The sequence below is a fragment of the Pseudorca crassidens genome, chromosome 10, assembly GCF_039906515.1.
Source record: "Pseudorca crassidens isolate mPseCra1 chromosome 10, mPseCra1.hap1, whole genome shotgun sequence".
In the NCBI taxonomy this organism is placed as follows: Eukaryota; Metazoa; Chordata; class Mammalia; order Artiodactyla; family Delphinidae; genus Pseudorca; species Pseudorca crassidens.
The window spans coordinates 38143620-38161690 of NC_090305.1; the positions used below are offsets into that span (position 1 = coordinate 38143620).

The 18071-nt window shown below is 54.6% G+C and overlaps 1 protein-coding gene across 6 annotated transcripts in view; it reads left to right on the forward strand.

The window, feature by feature from the left end:
- The window catches only part of CPNE5 (copine 5), a 101558-nt gene that overhangs the window by 79571 nt on the left and 3916 nt on the right, over positions 1-18071 (forward strand). For 3 of the 6 annotated variants that reach the window (XM_067753150.1, XM_067753151.1, XM_067753152.1), the window contains 8 exons: positions 462-523; positions 3634-3680; positions 5302-5483; positions 6393-6520; positions 6762-6864; positions 7636-7693; positions 8124-8197; positions 9413-11106. In XM_067753150.1, coding sequence (XP_067609251.1) covers positions 462-523; positions 3634-3680; positions 5302-5483; positions 6393-6520; positions 6762-6864; positions 7636-7693; positions 8124-8197; positions 9413-9631 — 873 coding nt within the window. In that variant the 3' untranslated portion in view covers positions 9632-11106. The other 3 variants (XM_067753155.1, XR_010946853.1, XM_067753153.1) reach the window with 3 other exon arrangements.

The following is an 18071-nucleotide window of genomic DNA, read 5'->3' on the forward strand; positions in this document are numbered from 1 at the left end:
ACAGCGGAACATGGAAGCATGGAGCTTGTCAGCATTGACAGAGCTTAGTCCTATGTCAGGAAGACCCCCCCCCTCCCTCCACACTCCACACCCGTGTCCACTCAGGGGAAACTCGATTCCTTGGCTTGAGCCCCTGTACTCCAGTGACAGAGACAGGGCCCTTCCAAAGATGCAGTTGGCATCAAGGTCAAGAGCACAGGGTCTGGCTCCAGACGGACCTGGGTTCCCATCTCACTCGGCCATGTCCTGGTAGTGTCCTTGGACACACCGCATCTCTTCTTTGAGCCTCAGTTTCCTTGCTTGTAGAATGGAGATAATAATAGTACCTCACAGAGTTGTTGTGGGCACTGTTTGCAATGAAGCAGGCAAATGCTGGCGCGTGCTGGGTGCTCCATAGCTGTCAGCAATGCTCTCCCTCTGCCTAGTGCTCCCCGCTGACCAAGCGTCTTTTTGTTTTCAAGGTCACACTGCTTTCTTTTGCTGTGGAGTCAGAGTGCACATTTCTTGACTACATCAAAGGAGGGTGAGAAGAGATGCAGCCTGGTTTCTTCGGCCTCAGGGAGAGGGAAGGGGCCCCGCACATCGACATGAGCAGCTCTGGCCCCACCTGGCCTCTTCAAGGCCATGGCCGAAGACCGCGATCGTGGGCTCTGAGCAGACCCTCAGACAACTCACGCAGAGCCCTGCATGCCCCTGATCCTGAGTGGCTGCAGAGGGCACTACTGAGCCGCGGAGGCCAGCCTGGGTCCCGTGAGGTCCCTGTACCGAGATGGGACCTGCAGGTGGTAGGGACTCCATGACAAAGAGAAATGGGCTTAGGGAGGTGGAAAGAGCCCCGGTCTAGGAGGCAGGAGGCCCAGGCCCTAGGCCCCTCTTTGCCTTGAATTTGCTGGGTTACTTTGGGCACATCACTCTCCCTCCCTGGGCATCAGTCTCCTCTGCACAGAGAGTTGGAATTAAGTGAATTCTAAGGTTCCTTCCTGCTCTGAGCTTCTGATACCGATGGTCTCTCTGGTGGGGGGTGGGCAGTGATTAACCTTCCCAGTGTCATTAGAGACCTACAAAGGGCAGGAGGAACTGGGAAATGAGCCAGGGATGGTCAAACACAAGTTTAAGGAGCAGAAAGAACCAGAAGGGTCGGCATCCAGGCAGGCAGAGAAGCCTGGTGGCTCCAGCCAACAGCTCATGGAAAGAGAGCCTGACTCCAAGGTGAGGTCCTACCCAGCACGCTCCCTGCCAGGACAGGTGCCAGGGCCGGGTGTGGGTAGCCGAGCCCACAGGTGCAGCCAGGTGAGTGATTACACCTGTCTGGAAAGGAGACAGGCAGGGCGGTTGCCAAAGGCTTATCCCAGCCAAGCGGGCTCTTGGCCGCCTGGTTCTCTGGGGCAGAGGGAAAAGTCAGGCCCTGGGAAGCCACACTTACTTTCTCATGACAAGGTTCCCTGCTGCCTTGAGCCTGCAGCGCCCAGGTCTCGAGCTCTCCTCCTACCCCCTGAGCACATGACCTTCCTGCAGTCACCCACAGGCTTTCCTGCCCCTCCTCCATGCCTTCTCCAGGCCCTGCCCTGGCTCCCTTCCCCCATCAAAACTGCTCTATCTGCTCTCCATCTATTAAGCAACCACCCCTTATATTCCATGGTAATTTTCAAACAATCCTCATCCTGTTTATCCTTCTCATTTGCATAGTGCCCCCAATTTACAGAACACAGTGGGCTGGGTGAAGATGATCATCTCCATTTTACATGACGTGTCCAAGGCCCCAGCACTTAGTCGGTAGCAGGGTTCTTTCCGTCACCACATGCCACATTTCTTCCATAGTAATGAGCCCACCTCGCAGCTCCCAGGTGAGGTGTGATAGAGATGGATGAGTTGAAGGGCTGGGTGCTGTCTCATTGAGAAGGAGCTCACAGAGGCAAGCCCTGGCTTTCGTCCTCTGCTGTCTTCACACTCACCTGAGTGAGAGGCCGATGTGTGTGTCCAGGCAGGCAGCTGCTGGAGGCCTCTGTCTAGGGATTCTCTCCTGCCTGGCCTCCCTCCCCCGCCACCCTGGACCAGGAGGAAGGCTGTGGGTTCCTCTGCCCCCACGTCAGAGTCCGAGATGGAGCTAGTTGCTAAGCAGCCTGCAAGGAGTACCTTTTCCACAAAAGTAGCTGCTATCCAGTCCCTTCCTTCTCTGAACTGTTTCAGAACCCAGAGCAGGGTTTTTACTTAAGGAGTAAAAAAAAAGCCTGACTCTCCCCTCACCCTTTATTTGGAAGAGCCAGGCCAACAATGTCCCTCAGCTGTAGTCCTGCAGGCCAGAACCACCTCTTGTCGTCTTGTGGCTCCTTCTCCCTCAGAGCTTGGAGTCTACTGAATGCTCTGTCCCCAGGCAGTGGACGAGGGGGAAAGAGTGTGGGGAGGACTGTCTCTGGCCAGCAGACCCTGGGTGGGGTCTCCTGCTAACCATGTCCTTCACGTTTCCTGGAGATTGAAGGGTCCCTGAGCAGCAGCTCAGCTGTGATGAAGTGGAAAGAGGGCTGTGCTTTCTGATAGGGACCATCTTCTAAATGCAGGTGAGGTGAGCCCTGCCTCATCTTTTTTTTAAAAAAAATAAATTTATTTATTTATTTTTGGCTGCATTGGGTCTCCGCTGCTGCGCGCGGCCTTTCTCTAGTTGCGGCGAGTGGGGCTACTCTTTGTTGCAGTGCGCAGGCTTCTCATTGTGGTGGCTTCCCTTTGCTGCAGAGCACGGCTCTAGGCGTGTGGGCTTCAGTAGTTGTGGCTCACGGGCTCTAGAGCACAGGCTCAGTAGTTGTGGCGCACGGGATTAGTTGCCACGGCAGTAAAAGTGCCCAGTCCTAATCACTGGACTGCCAGGGAATTCCTAATTATCTTTTCATCTTGTGATTCCCCCAAGCACCTGAAGGATTTGCTAAAAGAGATTCCTGCACCGCACCAAGGGATTTGGATTCAGTAGGTCCACGGGGGGCCTGAGACTCCTCACAGATTCCCAGGTGATCCTGATTCTGCTGGTCCGTGGGTGCTCTTCCAGTAGCGCTCCTACAGAATTTCCCACAGACCCACAGACTGGCTTTTACTGGCCGCATCCCCCATGGTGTCATTTAACATATTCCTCTATCCCCTGCGTTTCCTGTAAACAACGAGTAGATAGTTCTGGAAGCTCAGTTAGATTCCAGTTCAGTTTTTTGGCAAGACAGCTTCATTTGTTCTTCCCTCAGGAGATGCACAATGCCTTTTTGTCTTTCTTTTTTGCCAAATAAGTTTTAACCCTGAATCTGACTCCAAATTTGCACCAGGAACACAGGGAAACCCTACTTCACTGGCCTCAGGTGGACTCAGGGGCAGGGTTTGGAGAGGAAATAAGAAATCACAGCCATGTGCCCAGCAGAACATAATCATCTTCAGAGAGCTGTCACACTGCCTAACTCTTTTGATGCTGACAACAGCCCTTTGGGGGAGGGTGTAGCTGATGATACTATCCCGGTTTTCCAGAACTGGAGATGAGTGACTTCACCAAGGCTACATACCTGACAAGCAGTGGGGCTGGGGTGGAAGCCAGGTTTCTCGCTCCCTGTCCAGTACAGGCCTGCCTTTGTCCAGGTTACTCTCCTGCTGTTCTTCCTCTTCTAGGACCCAGATCAACTTCACGGTGGCCATCGATTTCACAGCCTCCAATGGTGAGTGGGGGCATGGGCAGAGGAGCTGAATGGGGGCTGGGGGCCTGGAAAGGGGAGGGCTTTTCAGGGCTGTGGTAGTTGGCCCTAGCTGGGAGCAGATCTCCCATACCCTCTGGCCTCATCCTCACCGCAGAGGAGGAACTTAGGCCTAGAGGACCAAAGATGCAGCCAAGGTGGCGAAGGTACCCCCAGATTGGATCATGGTCACTAACAAATCTGGCCTCTGGGCCTACATACCCTGAGCCACAGCCTTGCCCTTGAGGATACCCACTCTCCTTAGGGCAATAGGACAGCTTCTCTGGGCCCATGGAGAGCCCTGGAGCAGAGGTATTTCCTCACAGGATCAGATTGCACAGCTCCTGTGCAGTTCACCCCACAAGCTGGAGGGGAGAGCCAGAGGCAAGACTGAGCCTTGTGGTCCTCAGGGAGGCAGGAATGCCCAGGAGCTCCGATCCTCACCCTTGCTCGGGCTTCCTTCCTCCTCTGACATTCTCCAGTGTCGGGCTGTGACCAAGTGGCCGGGAGCAATCAATGCCAAACTTTACACTGTTAGAAACATCACAACCTTCCTTGGACTCTGGACCCCCATTAGCAGTGCTCAATGCTCATTTTTGTGCCAATCAGAAGATGCCCAGGTCTCGTATTCCACAGGTGTGTCAGAAACACCCCCCCTCATGGCTGCGGGCCCTCCCATCACAGAGTGGTGGGATGTCAGAGCTGGGAGGGGCCGTAGTATTCATAACAGTGAGGAGAGTTATAATAACATCTGTTTAATCCTCACAACAGTTCTGTGAGGTGGGGACTGTTATTACCCCCATTCTACAGATGAGGAGACTGAGGCTGAGTGGTTAAGAAACTTATGCAGGATCACACAGCTGGTAGGAGGCAGAAAGGATTAATACTTGACTGTCTGTGCTGTACTGCCTCTTGTTAATAAACGAGTAACTAAAATATGGACAATATTAGTGGTGACAAGGGCTGTGGAGAAAAACAAGTCAGGAAGAGGGATAGGGAGTATGGAGGAGGCTGTAACTTTCAATAGGCTGCTCGGGGAAGACCACAGCAGACCTCAAGAGGTGAGGGAGCAAGCCACGTGCACATCTGTGGAAAAGCGTCCCAGAGCAGAAGAAACAGCCTTTGCCGAGGCCCTGAGGTGGGAACGGTGAGAGACCAGAACTGAGTGAGTGACAGGATGGTAGAAGATGAGGAGAGGGGTAACCGCAGGCCAGATCAAGTGGGGTTTTGTGGGCCCTTGTAAGGACTTCAGATTTAATTCCTGGTGAGACGGGAGCACTGGGGCATTTTGAGCAGAGAAGAGGTGTGATTAGCTGCCTGAGTTTTGACGTAGACTCACTCTGGCTGGTATGCTGAGTATGGACACAAGGGTCGAAAGACGGAGATTGGGCTGCTGTAGTCCTATGAGCAAGAGGGTGGTATCATGGAGGAGGGGAGAAGTATAGGTGGGATTCTGGATGTATTCTGAGGGTTTAGCAGCCATGATTTGCTAAAGGATTGAATGTGTGGTAAGAGAGAAAGAAAAGGGTTCCCTTGGACACCGCATTCTGAGCCTGGTGACTTGGAGTGTCCAGGCCGGCAAATGTCCCCATGGCCTGTCTTGCAGGGAACCCCTCGCAGTCCACGTCTCTGCACTATATGAGTCCCTACCAGCTGAACGCCTACGCACTTGCACTGACCGCCGTCGGGGAGATCATCCAGCACTACGACAGCGACAAGATGTTCCCCGCCCTTGGCTTTGGGGCCAAACTACCCCCTGACGGCAGGGTATCCCATGAGTTCCCGCTGGTAGGAGGTCCTGGGAGAAAGGGCTGAGGGCTGACCAGGCTGGGGGTGTGGTGACGGGCCTGGGGTGGGGAGCATTCCCATCCTGCCCGCCTAGGGACTTGAGGTGCAGTCTTTGCAGAGGTAGGCTGCCTGCTGGATGTAGGGGAGCTTGTGTCAGAGCTTCCAGAAACCCACTCCCCACCTCAGTCACGAGCACGTCCCCTCCAAGTCTGAAGCCGTCCACAGTGGGCTCTGCCCTCCTTTTCCTAACAAGACCCAGGTGGAGGTGGAGTGGGGATGTGGCTGAACTATTCCCCAAGGCCCCAGAAATGAGGCTAAAAGGTTGTGGGTTGGGTATGGACAACTGTGGGTAGTTCCAGGAGTTCCCTGGGTTGGTCTGAAATGGGGGCCCTGTAGAGATGGCTCCTCAGGCCACCTCCTTTCCCTCCCTCCCATGAGCTGGGGACACTCAGTCGGTTGCTGGATCACTCACAGCAAATGTCCCTCCCATGCCCGTAGGGTGCCAGGCACTGTGCTGGGCACAGGACACAGGAGGATGGAGCAGCTGCTGGCCCTTCCAGAGCAGCTCAGACTCTGCAGTCATTTTAGGGGGTGGTGGGTTTGCCCGAGGTTCCCTAGGCATCCAGGGCTCTGGGGGTCAGGGGGATGCTGTCTGAGCAGGTACAGGGAGTAGGGCAAGGAGCAGGTCTGGACCCTGCTCACCTAGAGCATGTGCTGCCCTTCACGGTGGGCCCCGAGTGCTCCCTCCCCTGCCCCGAGCCTCCGAAGCCCCACCAGAGAAGAGTCTAGGAGAGCCCAGGCCTGCTGACCTCCCCAACCCTGGCTCTGCCCCCACAGACCACCCAGCTTTCCTCCTTCCCATCCCTCCTTCCTTCCTGGGCTCAGCCTCCTTGCCCTCTGTGCCCCCAGAACGGCAACCAGGAGAACCCCTCATGCTGTGGCATCGATGGCATCCTGGAGGCCTACCACCACAGCCTGCGCACGGTGCAGCTCTACGGCCCGACCAACTTCGCCCCCGTGGTCACCCATGTGGCCAGGTGAGTGTGGCGGTCACTGGACCATCCCCACAGCTTGCAAGGTGCTTCCTTCTACCACTGTCCTCCCGGGAAGGCGGGAGGGAGTGTCCCTTCCCACTGATTTGCTTTTCAGGGAAGCCTGACCCTAAAGAGACCCCCTCCCACCGAAGAGCTGTCCCCACTAGTGTTAAGGGTCCTTGTGTTGGGGGGATGACACGCCCAGCGTCCCACCAGACAGACCTCTGACCCCACCCTGCCCCAGGAATGCGGCCGAGGTGCAGGACGGCTCCCAGTACTCGGTGCTGCTCATCATCACGGATGGGGTCATTTCAGACATGGCACAGACCAAGGAGGCTATCGTCAATGTGAGCAGGGATGGGGATGGAGCATGGGGAAACCTGGGGGTGCACCTCCCCTCCTCCTTTAGGGAAACCCTTGGGGCATGACTTCTCCTCTCCCTGCCCTCTTTGGAACCACTCCTGGCTTCTTGCTGTAGAGCCTAGAGGGCCAGCAGTAGGGTTTTGGGGGTAGAGGGTGTTCCAGCTGATAAAGGATCTGGCTGGCGAGCTCTCTACCTACCTCTTCACATCACACTGGATGGTCCACTCCATCCAGACTCCCATGGTGCCCTCATTAACCCATCTCTAGGGCTGCTGCCTCAAACCCCAGCCTGGCTTGGCCAGGTAGAAGAGGAGGGAGGTCCAAGGAGCGGGAGGCCCAGGAACATGGCTCTCCCTACCGGGTCGTCTCCCTATATAGGGGCCCCAGCCACAGCTGGCCCTCCCTCTGGGCCCACGTAAAAGCTGTCCCACATGACGGAGGTCCAGAGACAGAAGAGGGGACAGGAGTGTCTTGCAGAAGCAAACCTATGACCCATTTCTCCCTCTCCCTCCTGCCCTCTCCACCCCCTCTTCCTCTCTGGTATCCCTGTATCCTTGGCTATCCTCTCTCCTTCCTCCTCCCCCTTTTCTGTGTTTCTCTGTGTGTCTCCATCCTTCTCTCTTCCATTTCCTCCCTGTCCTCCTGCCTTTCTTCTTTTGACTCACCCCTTCCTTTCCTTACCTGTGATCTCCCGTTTCTTGTAACTGGCGCCTCGGCTGGGTACCACCCCGCCTACCTCCCATGTTGTCTCCCAGGCTGCCAAACTCCCCATGTCTATCATCATCATCGGCGTGGGCCAGGCAGAGTTTGATGGTGAGTCCCCACCCCTCTAGATGTTCCCCCCAGAGGCTTCAGGCCCTTGGAAATGTCCCCTCCCAAAAGAGTGAGAGCTCACACTGGGGTGTGTGCAGCTATCTGGATGAGCAGGCAGGGTGTGAGTGTGCGTTTGTTTGCACAGGGAGGGGTGTGTCAAGGTGTGTACCGCACACCCACACACCAAGGCTGTGGGGAGGAGGCCCCAAGTCACTCCTCCCTGCTCCACCCTGGGAGCCTGTGGAGGGTGGGGGAGTGGCACCATGGGCTAGAAGTCAGAGACTCATGTGATTGGGCTCCTCCTATCTCCTGGCCTCAGTTTTCTCATCTCTAACGTGGGGGTCTGGGCTGGCGGTCTCTGTCCTGCCAGGCCCAGGTGCCCACGAATTAGTCCCCCCCACCCCATGCCTTTGCCCCTCCCCCCCCACAGCCATGGTGGAGCTGGATGGTGATGACGTGCGGATCTCCTCCCGGGGAAAGCTGGCCGAGCGGGACATTGTCCAGGTGAAGCCCAGACCCTGCCTGCCCCACAGAAAATGCAAGAGCCCCTCTAGGCAGGCTGACCTAACTCCCCCTTCTAGGGGCTTCTCTGGAAAGGGGCCCTGGAAGGAGGCACTGGGAGCCCTAGAATGGCTTGGCCACACAGAAGGAAACAGGAGTCAGTCTTAGGGCTGGACCCACCTCTACCACGTCTGAGACTCACCCCTAACACTGTGTTGCCCTGACTGGAATGCTCTGCCATGCCCTCCCTAAGCCCCAGGCCTCCAGGGTCTCCTGTAGAGCACAGAGGCCTGATTACTTGTGCCTTCTGTTATTTTCTGCTGGGCTGCCTTCCTAAGTGAGATGGCAAACCCCATGAAGCGAGGGGAGGTGTCTTTAGTGTTGCTGCAGCCCTTTCCAAGAACGAATGTTGCTTGGTTGATTGAATCAATACCAACGTCTCCATGTAGGATGGCAAATGTAACGAGCAGACAGGTCTTTGTCCTCAGGGAATCCCAGTCCAGTCAAGCCTCAGAATGCACGTCAGTAAGCACATCCTTTGTGAATCTCTTGCACACGGAGTCCCTAGTGCTTAGGAGATTCAGAATAAAAAACCCAACATTCTCCGTACCACCCCCTCCCCCATTAAAAAAATTAAGGGGGAGGGCCCATTCCAGGTGTGGAGACCAAAGACAGGGAGCTAGAAACTGGAGCAAGGGCAGTCTGGGAGGTGGGACCTGTGTGTGCAAAGGCCTGGAGGCAGGAGTGAGCCTGAGGCACTGGGAAGGGGGGCAGACACCTCCTGGGACAAAGCCAGAGGGGCCCGACTGTAGGTGTTGGCCCAGAAACGGAAGAGCAGAAGCAGAGACAGAGAGCACCCTGCAGGAGAGGTGGGAGGAGACCCGCAGGGCCCATTTTCCAGAAGCCAGGGGATTCCTTCAGCATTTCCTGAGTGCCTGCTAAATGCCTCTGCTTGGTGCCAAGACTGCAGAGATGAAGGGATCTTGTTCAGTGGTGTATTGTTTCCTGGCATGAATAGGTGTGCAGTAAGTTATTTGTTGAGTGAATGACAGAACAGGGACTATGATACAGTCCCTCAGAGAATTCACCATGACGGCGAGGGCTTGAGTGAAGTGGGCAGAGGCTGGGGAGAAGTGGGACAGGATCCCAGACCTGGAGATTTGGGGGACTGGTGTCCAGAGGGAGACCTCGCCTGACCCTGCCTCCCCTACTGGACAGTTTGTGCCCTTCAGGGACTATGTGGACCGCACGGGCAACCACGTGCTGAGCATGGCGCGCCTGGCCCGCGATGTGCTGGCTGAGATTCCTGACCAGCTGGTGTCCTACATGAAGGCGCAGGGCATCCGCCCTCGCACCCTGCCCGCGGCCCCAGAGCGCTCGCCCCCGCAGTCCCCCACCCGCACGCCCCCTGCTTCACCCCTGCACACGCACATCTGAGCCTTGTCTGCTCAGATGGCTGGGGCTTAGGCCAGTAGAAAGGGAGGCGGGGTACCCAGACCCAGCTACAGACCATCCTGCCCAGCCTTTGGAACACGTGTGCCTGGGAGGCCCACAGGGGGTGGGGCTTCTGGAGACTCCTTCCCATACTGCCCAAGCCCCTAGAGTTTGGGGGTACGGGTGGTGGAGGTGGGGATCTGGGCCCTTGCTCTTCTCTCCTTTCATTGACACCTGGTTCTGGACCAGCCAGGAAGATGTTAATCAGGACGACTGGGGTCCCGCTCAGCCCACCTGAGCTATTACCTGGGTAGTCCCGTCTGCTCCTATATCACCCTGAAGCCTGGGCTAAGCCTCCCACCTCCAGGCCCCCTTCTCCCTCCCCTCCTCCTGTGGTGTCTACTCCTATACCTGGCCCCTGACCCCCACCCAGTATCTATCCTGTCCCATTTCCGGTGAACCCTGTGAGGCTGCTGGGTTTGCAGGAGTGCCTAAACATGTGACCCCTCCTTGGGACCCTTGCATGAATTGGGAGTCCTACAGACCCATGAAGGGGATGCTGTGATAGTAGATGGAGGCCACATGGTGGGCAAGGAATGGAGACTTTTCAGGCACAGAGTCGTTTCTGGTGCCTCTCAAGCCCAGTATGACTCTGGTTCTAGAACACAGATCCACAGGCCTCTCCCTGGTCTGAGCCCGTAGGTACCTCCACAGTTGGCTCCTGGCTCCAGGAATCCCCCTTTCTCCCCGGAGACTGCCCAGGGTCCTTGGGGCACCATCTTCTGCTGCCCACCTGGAGGCCTGGGCAAGAAGCAGCCCAGCTCCAGCACTCCCACACTGCCCCTCTATCCTATGGGGATAGGGGATGGGAGTCCTGGGTTCAAGTCCTGCCTCCAGCCATTGCCGGCTGTGGGAACCTGAACAAGTCCTTTCTACTTTCTGGGTCTCAGTTTCCACATCTGTAAGGCAAGAGGGTTGACCAGATGGCCCTGGGTTTACCTTTAGCTCTGATACCCTGAGAGTCCACATTCATCCCACGCCCAGCTTCCCCCATCCCACTCCTCACCAGTGCAACCCCTTAAGGCCGTCTTGGTTTTAGGGTCACCCTGTTCCATCCCATCACCCTAAATCCACCCTCGTCCTTCAGCCTTGGGCTCTGGCATCTGAGCCTGAGCCCTTGCCCCTGCTGTGGGAAAGGTGAGAAAGATGATCTCATCCCTGGGCCCACCCAGCTGCCCAGCCTTTACCCACATGGTCATGCATGCCAGTCCCTCCTGCCGCATGGGGCTCCTCAGCCCACTGAACCTCCCGTTCCTGGGTGGAGACCAGGCCCCACCCCGTCTGTTGCCAGACGCTGCTTCCCTTCCTGTCATGCATGATGGTGGTGTTTCTATGCTGTCTGGTCCTGTGCCTGTCTCTAAGACAGTCTCTGTGTGGAATTTGCCTTAAACTGAAGTAAATTTGGTTCTTTTACTAAAGTTCCTTGTTTTCCTTTCTCCTGTGAAAAATAGCACAGATGTTGCTGTGTGACAGAGTTCAGGTTCTCCTCTCTCTTTCTTCCATCCTTTTGTTCAAAAAAATGTACTGAGCAACTACTGTGTGCCAGGGTCTATGCTAGGCACTGAGGATGCAGCAATGAACAAAACATAGGCCCTGTCTCCACATGGAACTTACAACAGACACACAAATAGGACAGGGGAAACACAGTAAGCACATAATAGGTAAATAATGTAATTTCTGGTGGTGATAAGAGTCACAAAGAAAAATAAGAGAATAAGAGGATAGAGAATGACAGGATGATATTTTAGATGAGGTGGTCAGGGAAGGAGGGCCTTTCTGAGGAGATGACAGTTAGATGAGCCCCGAGAAAATGAGAGAGGGAGGCATGCTGATATCTGAGGCACAAGGGCTCCAAGGAGAAGGAGCAGCAAGTGCAAAGGCCCTGAGGTGTGTTTGAAGAACATTAAGGAGGCCAGTGTGGTTGAAGCTGCATTAAGGAGGGGAGAATGCAGGAGATGGGGTTGGGGGTAAAGAATCTGGAATGTGCAGGGCCTTGCAGGCCACAGAAAGGCCTTCAGCATTACTCTGAGTGAATCAGGGAGCCACTGAGGAGGTGAGAGAGGTGAGTAACATGATCAGATTATTCCATGGGTGACTTTACTGCATCTGATCACTCATCTCTCAACAAGTATTTACTGAGCATTAGTGCCAGGCCCTGCTCAGGTTGGAGACACTGTCTCACACACAGTTGCACCCTCATGGGCCTAACCCCTGCTCTGGAGCAATAAGCAAGGAGATCCTACCACCCTGGGGTATCAACACCAAACCAATGAGAGGGACCAGGATCTGTGGCCACCAAAGCGGGGCTCTTGGGGCAGCCTAAATGCCACACAGGTCATGTGCCCAGGATGACTTACTGCTCCTCTGTGTGATGGGACTGTCACTCCTCCCTTGCGGGATCGTTGTGTGGTCAGAGTGACACGTAGATGTGCACGCATGAAGCGTGTGACATTCCCAGGGCCTGCTGCACTAGGTGCACAGTAAACACCACTTTCCTCCTTGTCCCTCTTCACATATAAGTCCCTGTGACCATGAGGGACCAGGATCACAGGGAAAGGGGATTTCTCCCTTCTCTGGGTGAGTTTGCTCTCAGATGAGCCCTCCAGGCAGCCTTTCCCGACCAGCACATCACAAGAAATTATACCAAAGTTTGGGACTTGCTTGCTTCTTAGATGATTTTATGGTAAATTAGAGCTGATTCACCACGGTCCTTATAATTAGATGCCCCTCTGACTTGCATTCCGATCCACTTTGAGTGGGTACCGGCTGGAGTCATAGCTCGAGAAGAAGAAAGTTCCCATAACCAGCAGCCCGTTTTTACCTCACCTTGGGCTCCCGTGGGAAAGCATCGGGAGGAGAAGGCCGCCTGGCAGGGCAGTCGAGGCTCAGAGCTGCTGCCACTGGTGCACCGAGAGTGTCTTTACTGTGCTCAACACGGTAGCTGGGTTCTTTCCCAAGGTGTGTTCCACGGAACACTGGTTCCCTGGCATGGGTTTTGGGAAACTGCCCACTCTGAGCCCCTCTCAGAGAGTCCCCATGGCCTTCAGGGTATTAGAGGCTTTGATTAGTCCTGTGGCAAAGAGACTATTTTGACTTGGTTCATCCCAGTGTTTTCTAAGCGTTTTGACCATGGGGTCAGGGTGTGTGTGTGTGTGTTTGGCTGTAACACTATCACCAAGCAGAACATGTTGTCTTGGGAATTTCAGTAGAGACAGTCTCCCTGGTTCCCAGGCCAACACAAAAGCCTGAGGCTTTTTCCCAGGAGGCCAGAGGAGGTCATGGAGTTGGGGAACTTCTCAGAGGGGATGGGGTAGGAGAGGTGAAGACATCCAGTTGCCTCTGGAGAGAAGGAAGGGGCCTCAAAAGGGGCCCCTGCCCCTGCCACATCAGGAAGAGAAACCACAGAGAAGAAAGGAGGGCGTTTGGAAATTCACAGGCCCAGACTCACGGCTCCATTTTGACTTTACTTTATGATATTCCTTTATTGGGCTGAGAGGTGTGTGTGGGACAGAGCTGGGGGAGGACAGGCAGAGAAGGGAGAGGCAACTGAAGGGTCCCCCTGGGCTGTGAGCCTCTACCCAGGCAGCCCATTCAATCCCCAGGCCTTACCCCAGGATTGAGGACCCCAGGAATGATCAGCCCCCAGATCATTCCTCTACCCACTTCTCTGCCTTTAGAAGTCCCTTTACCACTCTCACTTCAAATGCCCCTGAATTAATAAAAATAAGATTATAATAATAGTAATGACCAACACTCATATGTACTTACTAAGTACCAAGCATTCTTCTAAGCACTTTATATGTATTAAGAAAGTTTACCTTCATAACAACACCATCAAGAAGGTACTATCATGATCCTATTTTCCAGATGAGAAAACTGAGGCATAGAGAGGTCAAGGGACTTGTTCAAGTCATACTACTAGAAAGTAATGGAGCCTATAGTTATCTGTCTGAGCCCCAAGGTGGAATGGGATCAGCAACCTAGTTGCCATTTAATTGCTGTGTCACCTTTGCTGGGCTACGCCTGCCCTCTCTGGATCTTAGTCTCCCAACTGGTAAAATGGAGGGGATGGGATCTATGTCATAGGGGTCTCCCCACCTCTCTTGAATCTCAGCTCTCCCATCAGCCTAACCTCTCAGACCCCCGCCAGACCCCATAGGCTTCCTGGGGCCCTGTTATGTCCAGGCTGGATTCTCTCTATTGCCACACCAGCCCCTCCCACATCCCTGGGATGCCTGGCTGCCATTGGCCTGCAGAAGAGGTCCCTGAGCCTTGCCTGGAAGGGGCAAGAGAGGTAGAAGCAGAGGATGGGGCTGACAGCACAGTTGGAGTAGGCCAGGATGGTGGAGAGGCTGGATGCCACAAAAGCCACCAGCATGGCAGGCAGGTCACCCACAGCTGCCACATAGCCTAGCACAGAGCAGGGTCCCCACATCTGCATGAAGACCACCGGCACCACAAGGATGAGCCCTGTGTTCTCCCGGTGCTCCCAGATGTTCTACCCCCTGGGGCTACGGGTATGTCTCCACAGGAGCCAGCCCAGGTGGCTGAAAGAGGAGCCCAGCCCCATCATGCAAGGCAGGAAGGCCAGAGCTCCCAGCAGGGTGAAGTAGCAGGAGGTCTGAGCAGGGTTCAGGAGCAAGAGGCAGGCCTGGGCCTCCTCCTCCACGACCACTCGCTGGAGCAGCCAGTTGGGTAGCGATGCAATGAGGCCCAGGACCCACGTGGCCCCACAGAGCAGCAGGCGGACACCCAGGCCAGACGGGAGGGCCGCGTCAGGCCAGGCCACTGCCACGTGGCACAGAAGAGCCATGGCCACCATGCCATAGAAGGTGCAGAACATGGTGGTGGTGTTGGCAGCCTGGCTGATGGTGCAGATGGTGGGTCCCAGCCACCAGTCCTGCCACAGGAAGCTCAGCAGGAGCACAGGCACCACGCCGGCCAGGAAGAGCAGGTCAGACAGCGTGATGCTCGCCGTGAGGCTGTTGGTCAAGGTGAGGAGTGGGTGGGGGGCGCCCAGACCCCGGCCCACCGCCAGCAGCCCCACCTGGGGACGAGGCCACAGACCCCGGCAAAGAGGAGTCGGAGCAGTCGCTCAGGTGTAGCTGTGAGCCCGGCGGTGGACGTGGTGTTGGCCTCCATGCTCCTGCTCTGGACACACAAGGACAGGATAGAAACCTGCCCGAGGGCTGCCTCCCTCTTTCCCTGTTGAGCCCCCTCCTTTCACAGACCCCTGCACACAGTGGGTGCCCTTGGCATGCACCAGCCCCTTTAGACCTCACAACAACCCATCAATTCCCTGGGTTCAAATCCTGACCCTGCTCCTTGGGAGCTCCATGATCTCGGGAAAGTTACCTCATGTTTCTCTACCTCAGTTTCCTCAACTTTAAGGAAACGAGGAAATAAAGGAAACAAAACAGGTGTCAACAGTAACTGTCACTAAAGGATGAGATTCAGGTAATTTTCATTTTCTTCTTTTTAATTTCTGTGTTTCTAAAATTTCTGCAGGGAGTACAAATTGAATCTGATAAACATTATTTACATATTTAGCATATATATTTAGTATATATATTTATTTATTGTGTGTATATATATATATTTTTTTTAACAAAACCTTGCCCTGCCTGTGAAATGAGCAAGTTTTTTTTTATATCTTTATTGAAGTATAATTGCTTTACAAAAATGAGCAAGTTTTAATTTGAAGTTCAAGTGGGAAAATGAATGTGCAAGTGCTTTGAGAAGGTATAAAGCCCCAAGCAGTGGTTCCCAAGCATGTCTACACATTGGGATCAGTTGAGGAGTTTCAAAAATACTAATACATGGGTCACACCCCCAAAGACCCGATTTGATTGGTTTGGGCTTTGACAGTTTTGAAAGAACAGCTTGGGAACCTGAATAATCTGAATCCAGTTTCCCCTGCGGCTCCCCAGGCTCCACCAGCCACACCCCAGCTGCTCCTCAAGTGTATCCAGAGATTGACACCTCAAGGCAGAGGGCTGCACCAGGGGCACCATGGCATGGGGACAGGAGTGGGATCCCCAAATGTGGCGCCTTAGAGGCACATCTTGGTTTGGAAAGAGAGTGGGGTTGGGGCTCAGGGAGACGAGGCGATGGAGCATATCAGAGGGAACCACTGCCTCTACGGTCATGCTATGCGGGTTACCTGGTGGGGGGCGGGGGGAAGTGCTGCACCCCAGCTGTCAGATCTTCCTCCTCACCCCTACTCCATCCCACATGCTGAGGACATGGGGAGTCCCCAAATGAGAGAACTCAGGCTGGGAGATGGGGTCAAGGCATCCCAGAGTTGGCTCAGGGGCTGATGTCGTCATCCCCTTTTCTCCCACACCGGGGGTGGAGGCTGGAAAACCCCTCTGGTAGTTGGCTCAGAGCCAGGGCTGGGGGTCCCCTAGGTACCTCCTGCAGAACCCTGCCTGGAGGACTTGCTTGGTCTCCGGGGCCCAACGACAGCCACTTGCCTGAAAACAGCTGAGATGAGACCAGAGGGGATCTCTATAAATTCTGCCACCAAAGCCGCAGATCTCAGACTCTGGTTCCAGGGGCTGCAGGGGAAGGACAGTGTTCCTGAGCCACTCTCTAGGCATTTGTCATTGCTTTTTTATTTCTTCTACATGGCCCAGGCTTGCCTGCTGATAATATGAAATATGATTGGAGAGGAGGGGAGGGAAAGGGATAAGGAAAAGGAGAAGGCTCGAAGGACCTTGCCCCTGCTCTGTCTAAGCATCCATGCCTTCCTATAAGAAGCTCTATAACTTCAGGGTTAAGCTTATGGGGCACTGGAGCCTGGGGTTAAAACCTTGCTCAACCACTTGCTTAGCTATGTAACTGTGGGCAATCTACTCAATCTTCTATGCCTAACTTTCCTTATCTGTAAAATGGGGATAATAACAGGCCCCATCTTAAAGGGGTGATGTGAGGATTAAACGAGGTAATACAAGCTAAGTGCTCAGAACAGTGCCTGGCACGTAGTAGGTGCTTGGCAAATGATGGCTATTGTTCTGATCCTGCCCAGCCTCAGTTCCAAAAAGCTCTCTTCTCTGACACCCCTGCCCAGGCTCCATCTTATCCCCCTGCCCTCCCCTTCTTATTCCACACCCTGAGACCCATCAACCTAGTCCCACCCTCCATTTCTTAATCAGCCTCAAGCTAAGTTATGACCAGAGCCCCCTTGGCTGACATGCCCTAAGAACTCAGCACTTGCCTGGAAGTTCACTCTGAAGTCTACCTTGAGTCCCTCCTGCTGCTCTCCTCACCTGCCTTGTGCTGCTCTGAGGTTCCCGGGCCCTGCTTAGTGACTTGGAGCCCTTTGACACCAGGAAAGTCTAGCGCCCCCTCCGCAGCTGTACTCTGCACAGAAGCTGGATCCAGCCAGAGAAAGCCAGGAGAGGCCTCTGGGCAGGTGTGCAGTCCCTTCTAGCACCCCACCTCCAAGGAATTTGAGCTAGCTGCCTGAGGTGGGATCAGAGCTGAGATGGGAGGGGCAGGCAGAGAGGCCATTTCTATACTGGATCCCCCAAAGAATAAGGGCTCTATCCACTCTACTGGCTCCCCCAGGAATCACACCCTGCCTACCTGCCTCATTAACTCACTGGCCCATAGGACAGAGATGCTGCTGCCTGCCAGATCCCCAGACCCCTGAGACAGAGCCATTAGCAACAGTAGGACCTGCCCCCCCCCGACTCTCAGCCAGGGCCAGGCATCATTTACTCCAGCTCACCTCTCCCTGTCTCTCTGTCTGTCTCTGTCTTTCTCTGAGCCTACTACAGCCTAGAACCTGCTCAGAACAGAAGGAGGCTTGTGGGCTGACAGGATCCAGGAAGGGAGAAGACATTGGAGCTAAGAAAGAATCAGTGAGCGGGACCAGTAAGAGAAATGGCTGGATCACAGGAATCATTCTGCCTTTACTAGTCTAGAGATTGAATGGGATCCATTAAGGGCATCTAATCTAACCCTCTGGTGGCTTCTGATACCTGAATCTTCCCCACCTCACCTCTTTGCCAAGTGTTACCTGGCTTTGGCTTGTAAGCCTTTAGTGACAGAGAGCTCAGTCTTTTATAAGTGAGCAGAGGGATAGGGGCCAAGAGTGGAGACTCTGATTAAATTGATTGGAGGTCTCTTTCCTCTATCTCATTCCCTCCTCTTTCTCCTTCATTCTCTCTCTCTTACCCTCTGCCTCCGGAACTGTATTTGCTTGTGTCTATGCAACTGAGGTTTCCTCTGATTCAGCTGAGGAAGTCACCAGTACCTGAATGATTACAAAGTACCAAACTCAGCACCCTGCCCACACTGGACCGCAGTACCTGGTGAGCATTATTTTGGTTAACGGTAAGATGACACAATCGACATTTACAGCAAACACAGATGA